At 41.7% G+C, this 24,199-nt stretch overlaps 1 protein-coding gene across 1 annotated transcript in view; it reads right to left on the minus strand.

Moving 5' to 3' along the window:
* Window positions 1–242: 242 nt before the first annotated feature.
* LOC122928201 (lateral signaling target protein 2 homolog) overlaps window positions 243–24,199 on the minus strand; it is a 68,318-nt gene continuing 44,361 nt past the window's right edge. Inside the window, exons 6-13 of the mRNA XM_044280799.1 lie at window positions 20,486–20,575; window positions 14,371–14,472; window positions 11,649–12,035; window positions 10,685–10,764; window positions 10,506–10,607; window positions 1,733–1,810; window positions 1,083–1,186; window positions 243–1,003 (exon numbers count right to left, since the gene is read on the minus strand). Of these exons, the coding sequence (XP_044136734.1) occupies window positions 860–1,003; window positions 1,083–1,186; window positions 1,733–1,810; window positions 10,506–10,607; window positions 10,685–10,764; window positions 11,649–12,035; window positions 14,371–14,472; window positions 20,486–20,575 (1,087 nt within the window). The 3' untranslated portion in view covers window positions 243–859. The remainder of the gene's footprint in view (window positions 1,004–1,082; window positions 1,187–1,732; window positions 1,811–10,505; window positions 10,608–10,684; window positions 10,765–11,648; window positions 12,036–14,370; window positions 14,473–20,485; window positions 20,576–24,199) is intronic.

The following is a 24,199-nucleotide window of genomic DNA, read 5'->3' on the forward strand; positions in this document are numbered from 1 at the left end:
CTGATTACCTATCCTCTGCATACATGATCAGTATCTAATCGGTGGGGGTCTGACACTTGGGCCCCCGCTAATCAGCTGTTTTGATAAGGAATCGGCACTCCTGTGAGTGCTGCTCCTTGCTTACAAAAATAGCGCTGTACATTGTATAGCAACTGTACTTGGTATCGCAGCCCAACCCCATTCACTTCAATGGGGCTGTGCTGCCATGTTACCAATGAACGTGTCGTCACTGGCCTAGCAAAAGTTGCGAGAAGGAGCGCCGCTGCCTTCTCAAACAGCTTATCAGTGGGGTCCTGGGTGTTCGACCCCCACCAATCAGATACTGATTGTCTATATCCAGAGGATAGGTCATCAGTATTAAAATATTTAACTCTTGCTTATAATAATGTAAAACTCTTAAATGCAAAAAAATCCAGAGATTCACAGTATCGGCATAAAGTGCAAATTACTTTATCCCAATCCTGCAAAAAGGCTGCCACTATTAATAAGCAGAAACTGTGGATGACTGTTCTCCAGGTCTGATTCATTTTCTTAGTTAAGTGCTCAGGTTTTGGCCATGGATGTAGCATAAATATAAGAGTAATCACCGATACTAGTAGAAGAGTATATACACTGAACACAATATATACAAAATCATGTAAAGAAAAAGAATCACAATTCAAAATATAAATTAGCTACCCCATAGAATTTTTAATGTACCCTGTAATTGGAGGCTCACTGCTCATACTTCGATGTAAACACAAAGGACTGTCCAAAAATATTCATACATAAAAAGCCAGTCAGTATTCATACTGTTACAAAGGGAGGAATGAAATGTGCTTCCAAACCACTTTTCTTCAGTTGCCATAGAAGTATCCCACTAGGTGGTGATCTCAATCTTCTTTTTCTGTCGATTCTGAGAACTGCAGTGCACATGGTAACAATGAGAACATACTCGAACAGGCTGTGTATTAGGAACATGAGGAAGAGATGTTGTATAACCCGAGCAGCGGGAGCAGAAAATCTAAAGGGGAGAAAAAAAACGCACATGCTGTATGTCAAGCAGTTATTCCAATCAAGCATATCTGAAAACTTATCACTACCTTTCCACAACTTCGACAGTGATGCCGCCTCCGTAATAGTGTGAAGGGAGCATAGCAACTCATGCATTGGGTGCTCGCACTGTCTGGAACCCATTCTGGAGGTTCTAGGCAACAGAAAGAACAGCAATATAAGCACCATCTAGTTATTCACACTAAAAGCCCAGTGAAATTATAAAATGGTAATGTACAACACAGCATATAATATTTCACCTTAGTTAGACTGTGTAAGCAGCAACAAGCATCTTATTAAAAGGTGTTCTCGGAGACTGGGAACTCAAAAGGTGAAGAAGCCGGGTATGTTATAAAAGAAAAAAGAAAAAAACTCACCTGTTCAGGTCATCACTGAGCCTCAGATTGGCTGTTAGCAGTGACCTGCATGTAGACAGCATGTCACACTCCTGGTCCAGCAGGCACCAGAAGTTTGGCGCTGGACGGAGAACACTCTGAATATGAAAGTCACTTTTGTTTGCAACATTTATACCATGCCCAACCAAATGACCATTGGTTCCCGGTCTCAGAGAACCCCTTTCATTGAACTAAAATATTATACAGGCAATCACTAGATACAAAGGCAATCTAACTTTAGAGACAATAAAAGTTCATTAGATCAATACTGATTGCCCCAACCCTCTTACCAGACACCAACTTACCAATGGTTGCTTCTCCAACCTCCCGTTCCCTTTGGCAAGCAGAACAATCGGGTAAATGAAAGGCATTTCCAGACGATCCTGTGATAAACATAGAATTCCATGTGGAAAATAACTTAAAATGAATCAACTCAGACTACAAATTATCTCTAGTCTCCTCTGAGTTAAACAAGAGAAGGGGGTCATTTGGGTATGCTATTAGACTGTGGCCCCTTGCGATTCTGCCAAACCATATTTAGGCTTGTTTCGCATTTGTTGTAGCAAATTTTGTCTGACAGATTCTCAGCATGTTTTCCGGGTTGCAGCCGGATGAACGATGTCAAAAAGCATGGATACTCCCAGCATCTAGTTGGATTCTCCAGGGTTGAGAAGCCCTTTTCATTATATATATATATATATATATATATATATATATATATATATATATATATATATATATATATATATATATATATATATATATATATATATATATATATATATATATGTCACCAGCTCTCCGTTTAGGGTTCTAGCAGAAAATTCTGCAACTGAAAATCAGTTCCATTCATTTGAAGGGTGCAGCAAGCACATGGATTTCTAAAAGACCCATTAAGGCCTCATGCACACTGCTGTTGTGGTCCGCATCCGAGCCGCATTTTTTCGGCTCGGGTGCGGACCTATTCACTTCAATGGGGCTGCAAAAGATGTGTACAAAATTAAAGGAGAGTAAAGAGGTAATTATATTGTAGATTACTGCTGTGCCTACTGTAGATATTGATAGTAGATATGATATAGTCCTACAATACTATAACAAAAGAAAGTTTAACCATCTATTCAGCATGACAGATGTGTACAAAACGTTCCCAAAGTCAAGACAACTGTGGACAAATAAAACTGTTTTAAGGGCTCTTTCACACTTGCGTTGTTCTGTTCCGGCATAGAGTTCCGTCGTCGGGGCTCTATGCCGGAAGAATCCTGATCAGGATTATCCCCATGCATTCTGAATAGAGAGAAATCCGTTCAGGATGCATCAGGATGTCTTCAGTTCCAGACCGGAACGTTTTTTGGCCGGAGAAAATACCGCAGCATGCCGCGCTTTTTGCTCCGGCCAAAAATCCTGAACACTTGCCGCAAGGCCGGATCCAGAATTAATGCCCATTGAAAGGCATTAATCCGGATCTGGCCTTAAGCTAAACGTCGTTTCGGCGCATTACCGGATCCAACGTTTAGCTTTTTCTGAATGGTTACCATGGCTGCCAGGACGCTAAAGTCCTGTTTGCCATGGTAAAGTGTAGTGGGGAGCAGTATACTTACCGTCCGTGCGGCTCCCGGGGTGCTTCAGAGTGATGTCAGGGCGCCCCACGCGCATGGATGACGTGATCGCATGGACACGTCATCCATGCACATGGTGCGCTCTGATGTCATTCTGGAGCGCCCCGGGAGCCGCACGGACGGTAAGTATACTGCTCCCCCGCTCCCCACTACTACTACTATGGCAACCAGGACTTTAATAGCGTCCTGGCTGCCATAGTAACACTGAACGCATTTTGAAGACTGATCCGTCTTCAAGTGCTTTCAGTTCACTTGCGTTTTTCCGGATCTGGCGTGTAATTCCGGAAAATGGAATACACAACGGATCCGGACAACGCAAGTGTGAAAGAGCCCTAAAAGGGGTTATCCCATGTGACCAATGTAAAAAATGAAAATCCCACATCATATAGTACATGACAACCTCTTTCTAACAAAGCTAGAACCAGCCCTGTACCTCACATGGATCCAGAGATCTCCCTATTAATTGCTCTGCTAGATTTATATCAGGCTGGCAGCTCAAGGGGAGTGTCTTTTCTGCTGCAGCTCAGGGGGCGTCTCAGGTTTCCCTATCACAGCTTGGGAGGCAGTTAAAGGATGAACTGAGCATGTGCGGCCCTCTCAGAACAAAACAAAGAAATAAGGGAAAAAAGTTTTTTTTCCTCATTTCTATACATTATACATTTTATTCTTATTTCTATACAGATACATTTTATTCAATAATTCAGTGGCTATTCAAAATATTTTTATTATCTGCAATTACAAAAGTATTCAGATGCAGGTGCTGGTTTGAAAACTGTAGAATATTTTTCATGGGACAACCCCTTTAACCCCTTAGGGACCCATGACGTACCGGTACAGCATGGTTCCCGAGTCCTTAAGGACCCATGACGTACCGGTACGTCATGTGTTGTTCCGATCACCGCCGCCCGGGTCATTGAGCAGGCACCTCGGCCACTGTATTACTCATACAGCCAATGCATTCCAATACAGAAGTATTAGACCCCCAAAAGTTCAAGTCCCAAAGTGGGACAAAAAATAAAGTGTGAAAAAAAAAAAAAAAAAAAAAAGTTGACAATTTTTTTTTTCCCTCTAAAAAATTACATTTCAAGTAAACATAAACAAAGACGTCATTTTCCCCAAATAAAGTTAATAAAAAAAGTATACATATTAGGCATCGCCGCATCCGTATCGACAGGCTCTATAAACATATCACATGACCTAACCCCTCAGATGAACACTGTAAAATAAAAACTGTGCTAAATAAACCATTTTTGTGTCACCTCACATCACAAAAAGGTAAATAGTACCAATTTAACAGTCACCTCATCCCGCAAAAAATGAGCCCCTACGTAAGACAATCGCCCAAAAAATAACATAAAAATATGGCTCAGAATATGGAGACACTAAAACATAATTTTTTTTGTTAAAAAAAAGCTGGTATTGTGTAAAACTTACATAAATAAAAAAAAAAGTACACATATTTGGTATCGCCGCGTTCGTATCGACTGGCTCTATAAAAATATCACATGACCTTACCCCTCAGATGAACACCGTGAAAAAATTAAAATAAAAACTGTGCTAAATAAACCATTTTTTGTCACCTCACATCACAAAAAGTGTAATAGCAAGCGATCAAAAAGTCATACGCACCCCAAAATAGTGCCAATAAAAGTCATCTCATCCCGCAAAAAACATACCCTACCCAAGGTAATCACCCAAAAACTGAAAAAATGATGGCTCTCAGACTATGGAAACACTAAAACATTTTTTTTGTTTTGTTTTTTTTGCTTCAAAAATGAAATCAATGTGTAAAACTTACATAAATAAAAAAAAGTATACATATTCGGTATCGCCGCATCCGTGACAACCTGGTCTATAAAAATATCACATGATCTAACCTGTCAGGTGAATGTTGTAAATAAAAAATAAAAACGGTGCCAAAACAGCCATTTCTTGCTATCTTGCCTCACAAAAAGTGTAATATAGAGCAACCAAAAATCATATGTACCCTAAACTAGTACCAACAACACTGCCACCCTATCCCGTAGTTTCTAAAATAGGGCCACATCAGGGGGGCTTCAAATGGGACACTGTGTAAAAAAAAAATAAAAAAAAAATCTGCCTTCCAAAAACCGTATGGCATTCCTTTCCTTCTGCGCCCTGCCGTGTGCCCGTACAGCCGTTTACGACCACATATGGGGTGTTTCTGTGAACTACAGAATCAGGGCCATAAATATTGAGTTTTGTTTGGCTGTTAACCCTTGCTTTGTAAAAGTAAAAAAAATATATCACTTGGAGCAAATCTCTTTTTGCTCTATAACCCAGTTGAATAATAAAGGTATCGTTTTAAATTTAAGCACGTTAAATTCTATATTCTTTAAAACTTAAACTTTGTACGTGTAGTATATCTACCACTTCAACCTTTATAAGTCTGCTTTCCAAAAAAAATATTAAAATGGAAAATCTGCCAAAAAAGTGAAATTTTGAAATTGCATCTCTATTTTCCATTAATTCTTGTAGAACACCTAAAGGGTTAACAAAGTTTGTAAAATCAGTTTTGAATACCTTGAGGGGTGTAGTTTATAGAATGGGGTCATTTTTGGGTGGTTTCTATTATGCAAGCCTTGCAAAGTGACTTAAGACCTAAAAATTGGGTTTTTGCTTCTAAACTTCTAAGCTATGCATCATTCCCAAAATGATCCAAACATGAAGTAGATATATGGGGAATGTAAAGTAATAACTATTTTTGTATGTATTACTATGTATTATAGAAGTAGAGAAATTGAAACTTGGAAATTTGCAATTTTCTACAAATATTTGGTAAAGAGCCTTTCTCAAGCAATGAACACAATACAAAGAGGGGTATATATAGGCCAACCCCTATGACATCACAATATAATCAATTGACAATAAAGTGCAAATAGTGCATCAATGATATATAAAAATACAAAGCAGTATAAAATACAATATCAAATCAATGATATATCAAATACATTATATAGTGAATGCATAATCACAAAGAAATGCATAAAAATAGATTGATAGGTCAATACATATCAGGTGCATAAGGTGTAAATTAAATAGGAGGGACAAAACGATGCTGCCAAAGGGAGGAGGAGCGATAACATACCCAGTGTTGCCATCCATGCCATACATGTCAAACACCGCCATAGCGGCGTTCAGGTAGGTCCAGTGCGCAGGCGCCATGTCGCGTGAGGAGCACGATGTGACTTTCTCAGATGACGTAGCCCGGGCATGCGCATAGAGATGAAAGGCTGCATCGGCCATCTTGGAAATGGTAAAAAGCCTCAAATGAAAAAAGCGCAAGCAATGGACCGAAATGTGGACACGATACTCACATGACAACCTCACATATAGCGGCGAGAACATGCACAAGATAAAGAATAAAGGAACACTTATACCAAGCAAGAAAAAATACATAGTTATTAATCAATGTGTGTGCGCATAGCCTGATAATGAACAGAGTAGCGCAAAACGGAAATAATGCCGCTTGCCTGATGGTGTATCTATAGGGAACAAGAAAGAGTGCATACATGAGATGCAACTCATTTCAATAGGGCACCACCTGAAGCATACTATCAAGCAACAATGTTGCAGGCATGCCACAAAAGGGCCCATGGTTCCCAATGGACACACAATCAATGAAGGACACACACAGTGAATAGCATAATGTATCGAATATGAAAAAATACAAAAAGTGTATCCAAAATAAAGAGCATGAACACTGTATTGGAACATGTAGGCAATTGTGGAACACATCGGGTACGCTTCACCTCACCAACCTGCAGCATCATTCTTGTCTGTGAAAAAAGAAGAATAAAAATAAGAAACTGGCTTAATAGTGTTCATAATACACTAAATACCCCCAAGAAAAACACATATCGCATATATGACAATTATGGGGCAAACTGATTCTCTAAATGTATAACCCCGGATTGTAATCCGCATTAAGCCCATTGGGTCTCAGGCTATTGAGGGTATAAATCCAGAAAAGCTCTCTTTTTCCTAAGGATCAACACCCTGTTGCCCCCACGTCTAGGCATGGGAATGTGGTCAATGGCCCAACATTTAAGGTCCCTTTCGGAGTGTTGAAACTCCGTAAAATGTTTGGCAACAGGGAGGGTCCTTTCTTTTTTTGCGTATGGACAATCGATGATTGTTCAACCGCGTTCTGAGATCCGTCGACGTTTCACCCACATATAGTAATTTACACGGGCAAATCAAGACGTAAATCACAAAGTTTGAACTGCATGTAAGATGAAATCGAATTGGATAAGAGACTCCAGTAGTTGGATGGACAAGGGTAGATCCCCTGCCCATATATTTGCAATCAATGCAACATAAACAGGGGAAGCTACCTTTGCCATGTGAGGTTAAGGAAGTTTGAACAGACTTGGACCTAGGTCCAATGTCCACTCTGACAAGTTGGTCACGCAAATTTCTAGATCGACAAAAAGAAAAGAGGGGAGGGGATCTAAATTCTGGGATCTCACTATGACAGCCACCCAAAATCCCCCAATGTCGCTTAATGATGCGATTGATGGCCTCACTTTGCTCCGTGTATTTGGAGATGAAGGGTATCCGACTGACAGACCCATCAGACACCCTCCTCTCCAAGGTGCTGTTCCTATCTACACTACGGACCTTTTGTATGTGAGAATCAAGGAGCTGGGTGGGATACCCCCTACTTTGGAATTTCCTGGACATGTTGTCCAAAGCCAGGTCACCCTGTTCGGGTTCAGAAACAATGCGTTTCACCCTCAGAAACTGAGAAAAAGGCAAACATTTAAGCATACTTCGAGGATGCCCACTATTAAAGCAAAGAAGGGTATTTTTGTCCGTGGGCTTAGTATATAACAGTGTATGCAGCTTACCCAGATTGTAAATGACCGTGGTGTCTAAGAACTGTAATTCAGTCTCAGAGTGGACCAAGGTGAACTGAAGGTCCCTATTGACACTATTGAGAAACTGATGAAAATCATCAAGTTGGGCAACACTTCCTGTCCATATGAGGAAGATGTCGTCGATGTATCTCCACCAACGCAGCAACCGGCTGCGGTGGTGTGACACATGGACGACATCTTCCTCAAAGCACCTCATAAAGATATTCGCATACGTAGGTGCTATGTTAGAGCCCATAGCCACGCCCCTTTGTTGTTGAAAAAACGTATCTTGGAAAAGAAAATAATTGTGTCTTAAAATGATCTGTAATAGATCAACAATGAACTGTCTAGCAGCCGTGGAATAAGATGAAGAACCCAACATACGTTCAATGGCACCAATACCCAGATCATGGTCAATCGAGGTATATAACGAGGTGACATCGAACAATGCCAGGTGGACCTCATGGACACCAGTAAAATCAACCTTGTCCAACCTACACAGAAAATCTGTCGTGTCCTGTATATATGACTCCGCCCCTGTAGCCATGCAAGACTTTATCTAGGAAAATGGCGATGCAACTAAAGATGGAATCCGAACCGGACACGATAGGTCGTCCGGGCGGATCCTGAAGTGACTTGTGCACTTTGGGAAGAACATACAAAACAGGTGTGACCGGATGGTCAACAGTTAGAAAAGTGCACAAGTCATCATCAATAGTGCCAGCCAACATGGCATCAGCCAAACATTCCCTGATAAGTCTAGCGATTCCAAATTTGGGATCAGTCTGGAGGACTGAGTAAACCTCCTTGTCATCCAGCTGACGTAGAATCTCACTAATATATTTACTGGTGTCCATGACGACGACAGCGCCCCCCTTGTCCGCAGGTTTAATTGTTAACGAAGGGTCCCGTCTAAGTTGGTCAAGTGCCTCAGCCTCCACCTTAGAAATATTAGGATGTTTGAAAACATGATCACTAGATCTCAATTTATAAGCATTAATATCAGATGTAACAGCAGAAATGAATGCATCAACAGAGGCCTCATTGACAATGGGAGTAAAATGGCTCTTAATGGACAGATCGAGGCGTCTCAGGGAGAATTCACTAGCCTGAGGCGCCGCGATCCGTGCCCTAGTGTTAAACCATACTTTTAACTTGATTCTGCGAAAAAATGCAGACAAATCTGTATCCAGATCAAACCAGTTAGGAGAGGACATGGGACAAAAAGAAAGTCCTCTATTGAGATGGGGTGAGCATCTTGCTGGATAAATTGATGACAGTCACTTCTTCTTGTTCACCAAGGATTTGCCGGTCTGAGCTCTGGTTTTGTTGATTCTGGATACTGTTGGTTCTTTGATGCACTATTTGCACTTTATTGTCAATTGATTATATTGTGATGTCATAGGGGTTGGCCTATATATACCCCTCTTTGTATTGTGTTCATTGCTTGAGAAAGGCTCTTGTATGAGCTGAAACGTTGCCTTCACATGGGTGATTAAACATCACTGATTTTTATCCGGAGTGCTGTCCTGTTTCATTTTATATATATATATATATATATATATATATATATATATATATATATATATATATATATATATAATTTTTTTTTTTTAACTTCATTTTACCAGTGTCATGAAGTACAATATGTGACGAAAAAAATAAATAAATAAATAAATAAATAAATATCTCAGAATGGCCTGGATAAGTCAAAGCGTTTTAAAGTTATCACCACTTAAAGTGACACTGGTCAGATTTGCAAAAAAATTGCCAAATATCAGTAATATCAGTTTACATAAATCTGCCCCTGTGTTGTTTTTTGTATTTAGTGGTTAATCCCTATTGCACTATTAGTAAAATGAGTGAGGGCCCACACTATAAGGTTCAAATTGCACCTCATTCATAGTAACACAATGCCTAAAATATTTGACCACACCCACTGCTAAAAAATAAATAAAAGTAACCTATTCGACAAAGATAGTAGTCCTAACTCTAGGGGATAAAATAGACACTGAACAACGCTAGTAAAACCAGTCCATTGTTACCATAGGTAAAAAGAAGGGCACTTTGGGAACCTGGGCTAACTACACAGGGAATGTACAGAGGTCCCAAGTCTGCCAAGTTTAGAAGGAGGATAGGAGGAACATTTTTAGCACACATTTGGGTTAGGTAGGTCTCTTGATAAGCTTACGAGAAATAAAAAATAAATAAAAATATTGCACAAGTGACAGTCCTCAGTTGATCGATCTTATAGGGATCAGGCAGTGGCCGTGGTGAAGGGTATACCTTCACCTTGCTAACTTGTATGCACTAATCCAGCCAGCAAAGGAGACAATATGGACAATCACAATACATTAGCAAGTGGCTTCTATTAACTTTATCTACAAGGTACATCATACTCTATTCTCCTAGCCCCCCCCCCCCCCCCCCAAAAAAAAAATCACCGTAATCAGCCCCCCATCTATATAAGACCAGAAGACTTCTCTAATGTGCATGGGCAGCTTTAGTCGAGAATAAACACGTTATTAAATATATCCTCCTAGGACTGCGGATATGTATACTATAGTCATCTGCCTTACTCTGCGTATCCACTTGCTGCCTGGAGCTCGTCGTCTCAAACACAGTTTTCAGAATAACACGCAAGTCACTTGCAAAGTTAGTCTGCAGTTGGTCAGCAACACCTGCAATACAGAACACTAGAATCAAGGGAGATCCAAGACTGCAAATTGGTATGATTGCGTGTCAGGGGCAGACTCACCAGCAATGCATACAAAGAGACGATGCAGCATATCACCGTCACTGCGGTACCGGGAACGCACGTCACTGAGCTTGGATCCCCTATATCAATATAAATACATTATTTCACTGTCAGTAGATTTAGCTTTTGTGCTTGCCCTCGATTTCATCATAATCTCTGGATTTTCTGCTGTACCATTTTTTGTTTGCATAAAAATAATGATTAATAATTTAATTACAAAAATTGTTGCTTTATAATGGAAAAAAAAAAAAAAAAAAAAAAAGCTACATAAATAATGTATGCACTGACTTAAAGTACCATAGTTTCTATATGCCAAGTGCAAGCAGGGATGCCATGGATGCAGTGGTCAAGTGATACATCAGATGACCGACACGTCCATTATTACTGCCGCAGTTTCCATTTGCCACACCACCCATGTTATAGATCATAAAAGGACAAAAAAGTTTGTTACTGGCTGCCATGTAGACTTAGGGGAGCCCTAACAGAACTAACATGGACAGTTGAGATACATCCCATCAGTCCTTTACACAGGAAAATACTAGTAATGTAAATGCTATTTCCCCAAAGCTCACCATATCCCCTTCTATCATATAAATATTCTGTCCTATCAGAGTACATTTACTTTTATTATATATTAGTTTACATTTTCCACTGTGCTTCAGAATATACAAAATAGCTGATTTTTATTGATTTGATATCATTTTAGCTTTCATGTGATATCACGTAAGCACAATGGACAACTGTTGTATAAAATATTACTGAGAAACACAAGTAGTAACGGATGGCACCCAATTCCCAACCACACTGGCTACTGTAGTCTGCATGCACAAGCAATAGTCATACAGCCACGCAGAAGTCTTAGCAAGTGTTGCCACTGGTCCACGATAACAGTGCCAAAAGATAACATCACATCAGGAAAGCCTTTACCCAAAGCCCAACAATGGTTGTTCATATTTCCAGTTACCTAACAGAACATCGGACATGCACATTGCGGAGAATTTCTGCAGGTCTTCTTGCACCATTCTGTGGTTTCACATCTTGGCTTCTCTTGTATTCAGAGTCTACTGCCACAACACCTTGCTGAGCACATGGATAGTACGTGCCAGATACTGTATTATTACATGCCCCAATGTTACCATGTGAAAAGTTTGGCCAAGATGCATTTTGGAAAGTCGGTTCATTGGCAGATGGGAGCTTGGAATTCACAGATTGGCCACCGTAGTCTAAAGAACCTGCATCAGTTGACGTTGGCACACAAGCTGGCAGGGGTGTGGAAGGATCTTCAGAGGATGAGCTCAATGCTCTTTCAAGGGAAAATAGTTCTTTCTTAGTCAATATGCAGAGTATTTCCCTAATAGAAAACAGTTACTCATGAGTGCTTTGTATGATGTTACCATATACATCTACATAGAGAGAGGTTACAATGTCAGTCTGCTGGGAAACTTTCTGTTAGTGTTCTATAAATTTACATCACAAATCCCTATGTACAGGGTATCAGATGAAAATCTCCAACACAGCAATGGTTAAAGAGGTTGTCCAGCTTCAGTAGTAAGCCAGACAATTCTGGGGATCGACCTGTAATAAAGTATAGATGAGTAACTGACAGATCCTTGCACTGCCACTCTGGTTCTCCTGGTATGGCTTTGTTTTCCTGGCTGCAGCGGTGACGTCATGTAGACAACACATGATCAATGCAGCCAATCACTGGCCCCTTTAGTGAGCTGCTGAAGCCAGCGATTGGCCACCGTGATCATGTGTTCTCTACATGTCACTGCTGCAGCCAGAAAAACAAAGCCATACCAGGAGAACCATAGTGGCAGCGCAGGATCTGTCAGGTAATTATGTCTACTTCATTACATGTTGATCCTCTGAATTGACCCATTTCCTCTTGAAAATAGACAACCCCTTTAAGAATTATTTTTTTATTATTAACTTTTGCTTTCAAACCAGAATCCTTCATTAAATAATGACTGAAAATCAGTTTTATATTTATTAATGGGGCCAAACGTTGTGCTGAATGGGTCAAAGAAGTTTCTGCAATTTACTCTTAGGGGATCATTTATTATCCAGAAATATGCCTATATTAGGCTTATTTCTGGCGCAGATTGCAGCACAATAGTTAGTTGGGCCGCAATCTGTAACTTTTCCCCCGAACACACCAGCTCTAAAATAGTGGGCGTGGCGTAGGTGGGGAAGGGGACAAGCTGGCATAGAAAATGGGCTAAATGTAAGCCAGCAAGGAACGGTCTTACATTTAGACAGGCGCTGGATGCCCCGAAGTTATGTAGAGGCCTGTGCCTCTCCATAACTTAGGTGGATTCCCCGCCAGATATAGGGGGGTTATTAAGACCGGCGTCTAAAATGCCAGTCTTGAAAAATGACCCCCTTAGTTTTTATTATGAGCTTTATGCAGTGGTCTCGTCAGTTAAAAAGTGGTTGTAATGCCTTTTAAATTGAAATTGAGTACATTTACTAATATGCTTCCTGTAGCTAAGGTGCCTACATATCCCGCTATACAGTTCAATATCAACACAGAAAATAGAATCCCCTACCCCTCTCAGCTTTAGCATGTGATGCTAGTGTCAGACTTGAAAGGGACTGTCTGGCTCAGTGCAACAGCAAAGCCAATCCCCTTCTTTGTCTGTGAAGGTTCTCATTTATCCAGGTCATGGTATATATCTGTAAAGAATAAATCAAGGCAACTGGACGTACTGTAGATTTCTTGAAAACGTTTCACTCGTTCTTCCAACGAGCTTTCTCAATTCTGAGTGACTGTACAAAAATTCTGGGAATAAATATGTAACTGAATCCACATCTGGTAATTACACCCAGCATTGGGTCAAAGGTGTTGATTCCATTATCCTAATTGGAGTCAGTAGGTGATAAAGACTTCCCAGAAAAAGGTGTCAAGACAGCATTGTATGTGGCAGACATCTATTGTCTGCCACATACAGTGCTGTCTTGACACCTGTTTCTGGGAAGTCTTTATCACCTACTGACTCCAATTAGGATAATGGAATCAACACCTTTGACCCAATGCTGGGTCTAATTACCAGATGTGGATTCAGTTACATATTTATTCCCAGAATTTTTGTACAGTCACTCAGAATTGAGAAAGCTCGTTGGAAGAACGAGTGAAACGTTTTCAAGAAATCTACAGTACGTCCAGTTGCCTTGATTTATTCTTTACAGATACAATCCCCTTCTTTGTTTCTGCACCAGCTATAAGTGAAGAAGTGATTGGTTTCACTATTGCACTGAGCCACATAGCCAGCTTCCTTCAAATGGGGGGAAGAAGGATGTGGGCTCTCCGTTTTCTGTGTCAGAACCAAACCAGAGGTGCAGCAGGATTGGCACATGTTTTGGGACATCTGGTACACATAGTATATTACTAAGTGCACTCAATTTTAATGGCATTAAAAACACTATCTGGAGGCATGCTGCATAACTGAAATCAATGTATGCTGTAAGTGACCATGTTCCTTGTGATGGCTGCAGGCAGTCACCGTGTCATGTGTAAATTATGTCCAGCTAAAAGCTGACATGCAGTTCTCTTAGCTTAACGGAGCAGGCAGAAGCACGCTCTGCTAATACCTGGCATTGTACATGGGTACAGTGTTCCCATGTGCTATGCCAGGAGTTAGTAATCCTCCAGGGAGCACGGGCAGGAGCAGCAGTCCAGTCACCTTATTTTCTTCAGGAGGCCATAGAATGGACTGAACAGTTCACACATCTCCTCTGGTGGTCTCTCCAAGTTTAATGGTCCATCGGGAAATATTAGAAGACCACTGTAAGAAATCACCACATTAGAGACCTACATATATAGGTTATTTAAAAAAAAAAATAATAATATAATAATAATAATAATAATAATAAATAATAATGTCTCAATTTTGGAAACCAAGTACACTGTTATCCAGAAGTCACACTACATTTTTTTCTGGAAAAGTAAAAATATTTCTATTTTTGAGAAGCATTTTTAGCCGAGGAGGAGTATGAACGTTGCAGCAGTTCACACATATAATATGTAGGCTTACATAATGTTAAGAGGTTGCCATTCATGCAGAGAGGCCATTGCTAGTCTACTCTAACTGTATTCCATGCAGAACTAGCAAAAGTAGACAATTTTACATTTATCGGATATCCTATAATAGGGGTACTTTAACACTTGCGTCAAAGTTTTACCGCATTGAGTTCCGTCCTAGGGGCTCAATACCGGGGAAAAAAACTGATCATTTTTTTTCCAAATGCATTCTGAATGGAAAGCAATCCGTTCAGGATGTCTTCAGTTCAGTCCTTTTACAATATTTGGACAGAGAAAAATAAATAAAAAAGCAGCATGCTGCATTTTTCTCTCTGGTCAAAGATCCTGAACATTTGCTGGAATGCATTGGAATGCATTAAAATTGCCGCATTGATGGCTCCGGTCTGCGCATGCACAGACCTTTAAAAATAAAAATAAAATACCGGATCCATTTTTCCGGATGACACCGGAGAGACAGATGCATTGTGAGACGGATCCGCATCAGTCTACAAATGGTTTCAGTTTGCATACAGATTGCCAAATCTGGCAGGCGGTTCCAAGGCAGTACACAAGTGTGAAAGTACCCTAAACATAAAGACAGTGCTTCCACCATAACAGCCATGCACAGTGCCGCAGAGCCATTTTTATCTGTTGATTTTCACTCACTCATACTTGGGGCGCATTCACACAACCGTATTTTTGGCTCCGCATCCGTTCCGCAATTCTGCAGAATGGATGTGGACCATTCATTTCAGTGGGGCTGAAAAAGATGGGGACAGCACACAATGTGCTGTCTGCATCCGTAGATCCGTTCTGCGGCCCCGCAAAAAAAGATAGAGCATGTTGTATCCTTGTCCGCAAATCGCGGACAATAGGCATTTCTATCATAGGGCCGGCTACATTCACACGGCCAGTATCAGTGTTTTGCTGATCTGCAATTTACAGACCGCAAAACACATACGGTCGTGTGAATGTAGCCTTAAGATAATCCAGTGTCCATTGGTTCTGCTCATCACCTATTATTGAGAGAAAGCAGCGCAGAAATTATAGGCAGCTTGAGGAGTGGGCCAGTCTTTACATACAGTCTGATGCGTGTATGTAATGTGCTATATTTATTAATTAGTCCGTTCTTGTGTCCCTGCTGCTCTATACACAGTGATGGTGCCAGTACCTGCTCCTGCACAGCCCCGGTCAATGTGGTGCTGCCTCCATACGGCTCACATCACTTCCCCCTAGAAGCTTCTCCTGCCTGTGTTGAGCCTGTGCCACCACTTTCTCACTGACATGCTGGCTTGTACCAACCAGAACAAGCCACACAAAAGCCACCCTGCTGGCCGCCCCCATCTTTTACCACATTAAAGCGCTGCTTAACACTACAAGAGAGGGGCTGCCTACTCAGGCACACAACTTTAATGCCACTGTGGAGGGGGACGCTTGTATATGTGAACTAATTAAACAGTTTTGTGGCCAATAATTCATCCGTCATAACAAAGCCCTCTACTCACTGACTTGTGCGAGTATGGAGCATTTTAAATCGGATGCTTTGGGCACCAGCAAGTATTGCTTTGTGGCCCTCGTCGTTCACAGGGAAAGCTTGAGGCGTATTAGTACCCCTTAGACCAGTACAGGCGTCTGACATTTAAAGAGGCATTATGGCGACCTCTGGTGTTATCAAAAGTATCCTTCCCCTTCATAGGTGTTGTCTATGTAAAGCCTTCCATCAGCGATTGTGAGCCAAAACCAGGATTGGTGGCTACACAGACATAAGGCATAAGGGAAAGATCTGCACCTGGTCTGTGTTTAGACCCGCATCTGACGTGTGAATGAGGCTTAACCACTTCAACCCCGCTAGCTGAAACCCCCTTCATGACCAGAGCACTTTTTACACTTCGGCACTACACAACTTTCACCGTTTATCGCTCGGTCATGCAACTTACCACCCAAATGAATTTTACCTCCTTTTCTTCTTGCTAATAGAGCTTTCATTGGGTGGTATTTTATTGCTGCTGACATTTTTACTTTTTTTGTTATTAATCGAAATGTAACGATTTTTTTGCAAAAAAAATGACATTTTTCACTTTCAGCTGTAAAATTTTGCAAAAAAAACGACATCCATATATAAATTTTTCGCTAAATTTATAGTTCTACATGTCTTTGATAAAAAAAAAAAAAAATGTTTGGGCAAAAAAAAAAAATGGTTTGGGTAAAAGTTATAGCGTTTACAAACTATGGTACAAAAATGTGAATTTCCGCTTTTTGAAGCAGCTCTGACTTTCTGAGGTTCTACAATGCCCAGACAGTAGAAAAACCCCACAAATGACCCCATTTCGGAAAGTAGACACCCTAAGGTATTCGCTGATGGGCATAGTGAGTTCATAGAACTTTATTTTTTGTCACAAGTTAGCGGAAAATGATGATTTTTTATTTTTATTTTTTTCTTACAAAGTCTCATATTCCACTAACTTGCGACAAAAAATAAAAAAATTCTAGGAACTCGCTATGCCCCTCACGGAATACCTTGGGGTGTCTTCTTTCCAAAATGGGGTCACTTGTGGCGTAGTTATACTGCCCTGGCAATTTAGGGGCCCAAATGTGTAAGAAGTACCTTGCAATCAAAATCTGTAAAAAATGGCCTGTGAAATCCGAAAGGTGCACTTTGGAATATGTGACCCTTTGCCCACCTTGGCTGCAAAAAAGTGTCACACATCTGGTATCGCCGTACTCAGGAGAAGTTGGGAAATGTATTTTGGCGTGCCATTTTACATATAACCATGCTGGGTGAGAGAAATATCTTGGCAAAAGATAACTTTTCCCATTTTTTTTTTTTATACAAAGTTGGCATTTGACCAAGATATTTATCTCACCCAGCATGGGTATATGTAAAATGACAACCCAAAACACATTGCCCAACTTCTCCCGAGTACGGCGATACCACATGTGTGACACTTTTTTGCAGCCTAGATGCGCAAAGGGGCCCAAATTCCTTTTAGGAGGGCATTTTTAGACATTTGGATCCCAGACTTCTTCTCACACTTTCGGGCCCCTAAAAAGCCAGGGCAGTATAAATACCCCACATGTGACCCCACTTTGGAAAGAAGACACCCCAAGGTATTCAATGAGGGGCCTGGCGAGTTCCTAGAAATTTTATTTTTTTTGCATAAGTTAGCGGATATTGATTTTTTTTGTTTTTTTTCTCACAAAGTCTCACTTTCCGCTAACTTAGGACAAAAATTTCAATCTTTCATGGACTCAATATGCCCCTCAGCGAATACCTTGGGGTGTCTTCTTTCCGAAATGGGGTCACATGTGGGGTATTTATACTGCCCTGGCTTTTTAGGGGCCCTAAAGCGTGAGAAGAAGTCTGGAATATAAATGTCTAAAAATGTTTACGCATTTGGATTCCGTGAGGGGTATGGTGAGTTCATGTGAGATTTTATTTTTTGACACAAGTTAGTGGAATATGAGACTTAGTAAGAAAAAACAAAAACAAACCCCCAAAAATTATTTTTTTTTTGAATGGAGCCTTACCAGGGGGGTGATCAATGACAGGGGGGTGATCACCCCCCTGTCACTGATCACCCCCCACCCCCCTGTAAGGCTCCAATCAGACGTCCGCATGATTTTTACAGATCCATGGATACATGGATCGGATCCACAAAACACATGCGGACGTCTGAATGGAGCCTTACAGGGGGGTGATCAATGACAGGGGGGTGATCAATGACAGGGGGGTGATCAATGACAGGGGGGTGATCAATGACAGGGGGGTGATCAATGACAGGGGGGTGATCAATGACAGGGGGGTGATCAGGGAGTGTATATGGTATATATCACCCCCCTGTCACTGATCACCCCCCCTGTAAGGCTCCATTCAGACATCCGCATGATTTTTACGGATACATGGATCGGATCCGCAAAACACATGCGGACGTCTGAATGGAGCCTTACAGGGGGTGATCAATGACAGGGGGGTGATCAGGGAGTGTATATGGGTGATCACCCGCCTGTCATTGATCACCCCCTGTAAGGCTCCATTCAGACGTCCGCATGTGTTTTGCGGATCCGATCCATGTATCCATGGATCCGTAAAAATCATGCGGACATCTGAATGGAGCCTGACAGGGGGGTGATCAATGACAGGGGGGTGATCAATGACAGGGGGGTGATCAATGACAGGGGGGTGATCAATGACAGGGGGGTGATCAATGACAGGGGGGTGATCAATGACAGGGGGGTGATCAATGACAGGGGGGTGATCAATGACAGGGGGGTGATCAATGACAGGGGGGTGATCAGGGGTTCATAAAGGGTTAATAAGTGACGGGGTGTAGTGTAGTGTTTGGTGCGACTTTACTGACCTACCTGTGTCCTCTGGTGGTCGATCCTAACAAAAGGGACCACCAGAGGACCAGGTAGGAGGTATATTAGACGCTGTTATGAAAACAGCGTCTAATATACCTGTTAGGGGTTAAAAAATTCGGATCTCCAGCCTGCCAGCGAGCGATTGCCGCTGGCAGGCTGGAGATCCACTCGCTTACCTTCCGTTCCTGTGAGCGCGCGCGCGCCTGCGTGCGTTCACAGGAAATCCCGGCCCTCGCGAGATGACGCATATGCGCGTGACTCTGCGCAGGGCCGCCACCTCCGGACCGCACATCTGCGTTAGGCGGTCCGGAGGTGGTTAAAAGGGGTTGTCCGGGTTCAGAGCTGAACCCAGACATACCTCCATTTTTCACCCCGGCAGCCCCCCTGACATGAGCATTGGAGCAATTCATGCTCCGATGCTCTCCTTTGCCCTGTGCTAAATCGTGCAGGGCAAAGGCATTTTTTGGAGATCCGGTGATATACCAGGGCTCTTCATGGGGCTGCCAGGAACCCCGGTGGTGTCACCAGCCCTGATGGGCGGGATTTAGTGCTGCCCTAGCCAGTAAAACGGCTAGGGCAGCGCTAAAGCCCACCCATCAGAGTCAGTGACGTCACCGAACACCCTGCCGGGCGGAAGTTTCCGCCTGGCAGTGTGTTACTGAAAACAAAAGAACCCTTGCCCTGAGCAATCTAGCGCAGGGCAAGTAAGCACATTGGAGCATAAGATACCTCAGGGGGGCTGCCTAGGTGAAAATAAGGGTATTTCTGGGTTCAGCTCTGAACACGGACAACCCCTTTAAGACTAGCACTTCTTTGGTCAGATCCAGCATCCACAGCACAAAGGTTTTGCTTTTGCGTCGACTAAAGTTTCACTCATCCCATTTTCACGCAAGTAAAATCACAAGCAAATCTTATACTTCCCTGACCTTATACTTTGAATATTATTTTTTATGCACCATTAGAAATACAATACATTAGCAATCAATATATTAAAGAGGTTGTCTGAGATAATTAAAAATCTTAGACAAGCCACGGAATGCCATTCACTGTAGCAGTGATGTGCCGATATACAGCAGGTGACCACTGCAACCACTGTCCTCAGTGGCTAAGCAGAAGGTGCTGTGGTGAGTGCTGCAGCCTCTTCATTGTTTTGCAGGCTCAATGCCATACATTTTATAGTTAACTATAGCTTACTACATCCCATTGAAGTGAATGGGACAGAGCTACATGTGGAATCACACACAGGCACTAACATATGGCACAATGCCTTGTAGTGAAGCGTTCATAGTATTCAGTATATTGGGCAGACTAGATGGGCCAAATGGTTCTCATCTGCCGACACATTCTATATTTCTAAGCTGCAGTGCCGATAATCGACCCAACAATTGCCCTGTGTAAGCTTGCCATAACTTCACCTGATAATTGCCAAGCGTGGTATGGAAATCATCAACTCTGGTTCACAATCATCAATCATTTCCTGTGTTAGGTGTCCTCTCTGTAGAGCTCTGTAAAGAAAAACAAAATGCTTTTTCCTGTGTAAATATATAGGCAGCAATGACCCTACAGGGTTACAAAAAAATAATAATGCATGGGTCTCTAATCCAGCAGCGCTTCTAGTCTCCTCAATGTATCGAATGAAGGCTGCTGCTGAAAAGTTCACTAGTGACAGATTTAATGCAGAAAAAGCTGTGATTGTTCTATATATCTGAAACAAGTTAATAAAATTCCCCACACGTGCTGCAGAGCAATCCTACTCAAGATACATGGACCAATTTTGCATTCACAACTTCTGACATCTGCTTGATAGAGAGACCTTGCTCACATCTAATAAAGAGGACCTTTCATGGGAATTTTCAAGTTTTTTATTTATTCGCTTTATTGAACACACAAAGCCAATTATATTGGCATACTTTGTACATATGTCATTTGTTATACATCAGTAAAATCAAATTGGATCGTACAAATATCACGTATATAACACAATAAATAAAACAAACACCTGTGCTGTATCTGTATTCTTATTTCTTTCTTCCATATAGGAGGCACCCATTTTTATCAAAGAAAGCATTGAAGTTATTCACGTATTGTGGCTTATCTATTTCACCATGTCCCACCTTCTCCCTCCCGTCAAACTTTATGACCGTCTAACTTGTTCTGCCCTTAAAGCCTCTGTTAATCTGTGAACTGAATAAAGAGTTCTCGGTGATGAACATCATACCCCCCACACCTTTTGAAACTTGGGCATACAGCCTCTATTATTGAAAACTATGTTCTCATATGGTATAAGTGTTAACCAATTGTTTCCATTGCGCTAAAGTGGGTGCTCTATCTCCCATCCATCTAATGGCTATTGCCTTTCGCGCTAAGAACAGTGTTTCTCTCAGGAATATCCTTATATGATGAGAGTAGAGAGTCTCATCCAATATTCCAAAGAGATAGGCCTTAGGGTGCAGTGTCACTGCACACTTCAATAGGTCTGAAAGTAGCTTTACCGCTTCTCCCCAAAATTTTTGTATGTAAGGACATGGCCAGATAAGATGCCAAAAATCAGCGCCCTCTGACGCACATCTATGACACTCAGAATGGGTAAGCCTACCCATCCTATGTAGCCTTTGCGGGGTTAGGTAGCTTTGATGTATTATACACACTTGTATGAACTTATTTTTTATGGAAGGTGACACTAGTGTGGGGGATTCAAGAATATCCTCTTCATCTTCATTAGACAAATCCGGCATCATAGCTTTCCATTTTGATAATGCTTGCATCAGGCTACCTTTCAGTTTAACATCTAGGAGGTGGGTATACAATGCTGATATAAAGCCACGCGGCCCTTGAGAGCGTATAACTCCGATCATCGGAAAAGTTGACAGTACAACTGGGGTATCACAATAGTGTGTTTGCATGGCATGCTTTAATTGTAGGAATCTATAGAATGCCTGTCTAGGAAGATCATGTCTGCGATTCATGGATTCATAATCGCTAAAAACATTGTCACTATGTAGGTTTCCCAATGTGACAACCCCGTGTTCCCTCCAGAACGCTCAATGTCGCAGTGCCATCAGGTCAGGAAACATGGGGTTATCCCAAATCGGAGTCTCCAACAGGTCCGACTCCACATTATGTAAACGTTTACAAGCTGACCAAACCTGAACAGCTACCCTATTGGATCGGTAGCAGCCTACGTGGAAATAGTTTGGGTTGTTCTAGAACTGGCCATAAGTTGGTAAGTTCCAGGTATTCTGCAAGCCGTTTCCCCTGCCTATAGACAACCTCCCGGTGACAACCATGACTTAATATTCCTCAGTTGCCCAGCTAAATAGTATAAGTGAATATCAGGCAGAGACATGCCACCTTCCTTTAAGACGCAACAGGTTTAACCCCTTAGTGACCAAGCCTTTTGGGCCTTTATGACCAAGCGTTTTTCTTCCTTTTTTCATGGTCTCGTTCCAAGAGCTATAACTTTTATTTTTTCGTCTATACAGCTTTATGAGGGCTTGTTTTTTACGGGACAAGTTGTAGTTTTTAATGGCACCATTTTGGGGTACACATAACTTTCTGATTAACTTTTATTAACTCTTTCTGGGAGGGAGATGGGGGAAAATAGCAATACTGCCACTGCGTTTTTACATTATAAATTTTACGGCGTTCATTTTTCGGTACAAATAACATAATATCTTTATTCTCTGGGTCAGTACGATTACAGTGATACTAAATACTTATAATTTTTTTTTACGTTTTACTACTTTTTTTTCTAATAAAACCCCTTTTATTATCCCAAAAAATGATTTTGCATTGCCACTTCACAAGACCCATAACTTTTTTTTTTCTTTTTCTATGGAGTTGTGTGAGGGCTTTATTTTTAAGGGACAACTTGTATTTTTCATTGGTATCATTTTGGAGTAAATGGCGCTATTTGATCGCTTGTTATTACGTTTTTTTCGGTGGAAACTAAGAATAAGTTAGAAATTGTCGTCTTTATTTTTTTTTATTTTTTACGGCGTTCACCATAGGGGATAATTTATGTAATATTTATGTAGTCCGGCTCGTTACGGACGCGGCAATACCAAACATATGGGGGATATTTTCTTTTTGCAATTTTTTTCATTGAAAAGCGTATTTTTAATGGGAAAAAAAAAGCATATTTTTTTATGGATTTTTATTTAATAAATGTGTATTTTTAATTTTTTTTTTTTTACTACTTAAAAGTCCCACAAGGGGAGTATAATATACAGTATTTTGACTGCTTTTAAAATGTAATGCATTATCTCTATAAGGCATTACATTTCAATAGCAATGCTATTCAAACCTTGACCAGCAGGCTGCGCCAGAGAGGCACAGCCTGCTGGAGATAACTACAGACAGGCTCGGGGCCCTGATCGGAAGCAAGGTAAGCTTCCGAACACATCAGCACCCCGCAATCTTATTTTTGGGGTGCTGATGGGAGACAGAGGGAGTTCGCTCCCTCTGTCACCACTTTACATGCAGCGGGCGCCATTGCGCCCGGCATGTAAAGGGTTAAACAGCCCGGATCGGCACTCCTGCCGGTCCGGGATGTTAGAGAAGGGTCCCGGCTCTCATGTGAGAGCCGGGTCCGTGCTCCCCGCTGCACGGGGGATCCGTGCAGCGCTTAGACCGGGCCGCAGTAAAAACGCAGCGGCCCAGCCTAAGACCCCTTAGTGAGCGCCGTAAAAACACGTATGGGTGGTCACTAAGGGGTTATAATGGAATTTTCTAGTTTAATTAAATACCTTTCCTTGCAGCTGATGCTTACACTCTGGTTGTTTTTTTTTTGTTTTTTTTAAACACCACTCGTACGTCCCGCGGTGTCCCCTGCAGTTTTCCGGCACAGTATGTTAATCCTGAGCATCGCTACAGGAAGGAGGAGACACCAGGGTTTCTCAAAGGGCTTCTAATTCTCCCTGGCTGTGCTGTGATCCAATCACAGCCGAGAATGTCACAGCCAGGGAGAAGGAAAAAAAAAAAAAACAGCTCACCTTCTCCCTGGCTGTGATCCTCTCCGTTGTGATTGGACTGCGGCACAGCCATGGAGAAGGAGACACCCACTGAGAAACCCTGGTGTCTCCTCCTCCCTGTACCGATGCTCAGTATTAACATACTGAGCACGAAAA

This window comes from Bufo gargarizans, chromosome 2 (genome assembly GCF_014858855.1).
Source record: "Bufo gargarizans isolate SCDJY-AF-19 chromosome 2, ASM1485885v1, whole genome shotgun sequence".
In the NCBI taxonomy this organism is placed as follows: domain Eukaryota; kingdom Metazoa; phylum Chordata; class Amphibia; order Anura; family Bufonidae; genus Bufo; species Bufo gargarizans.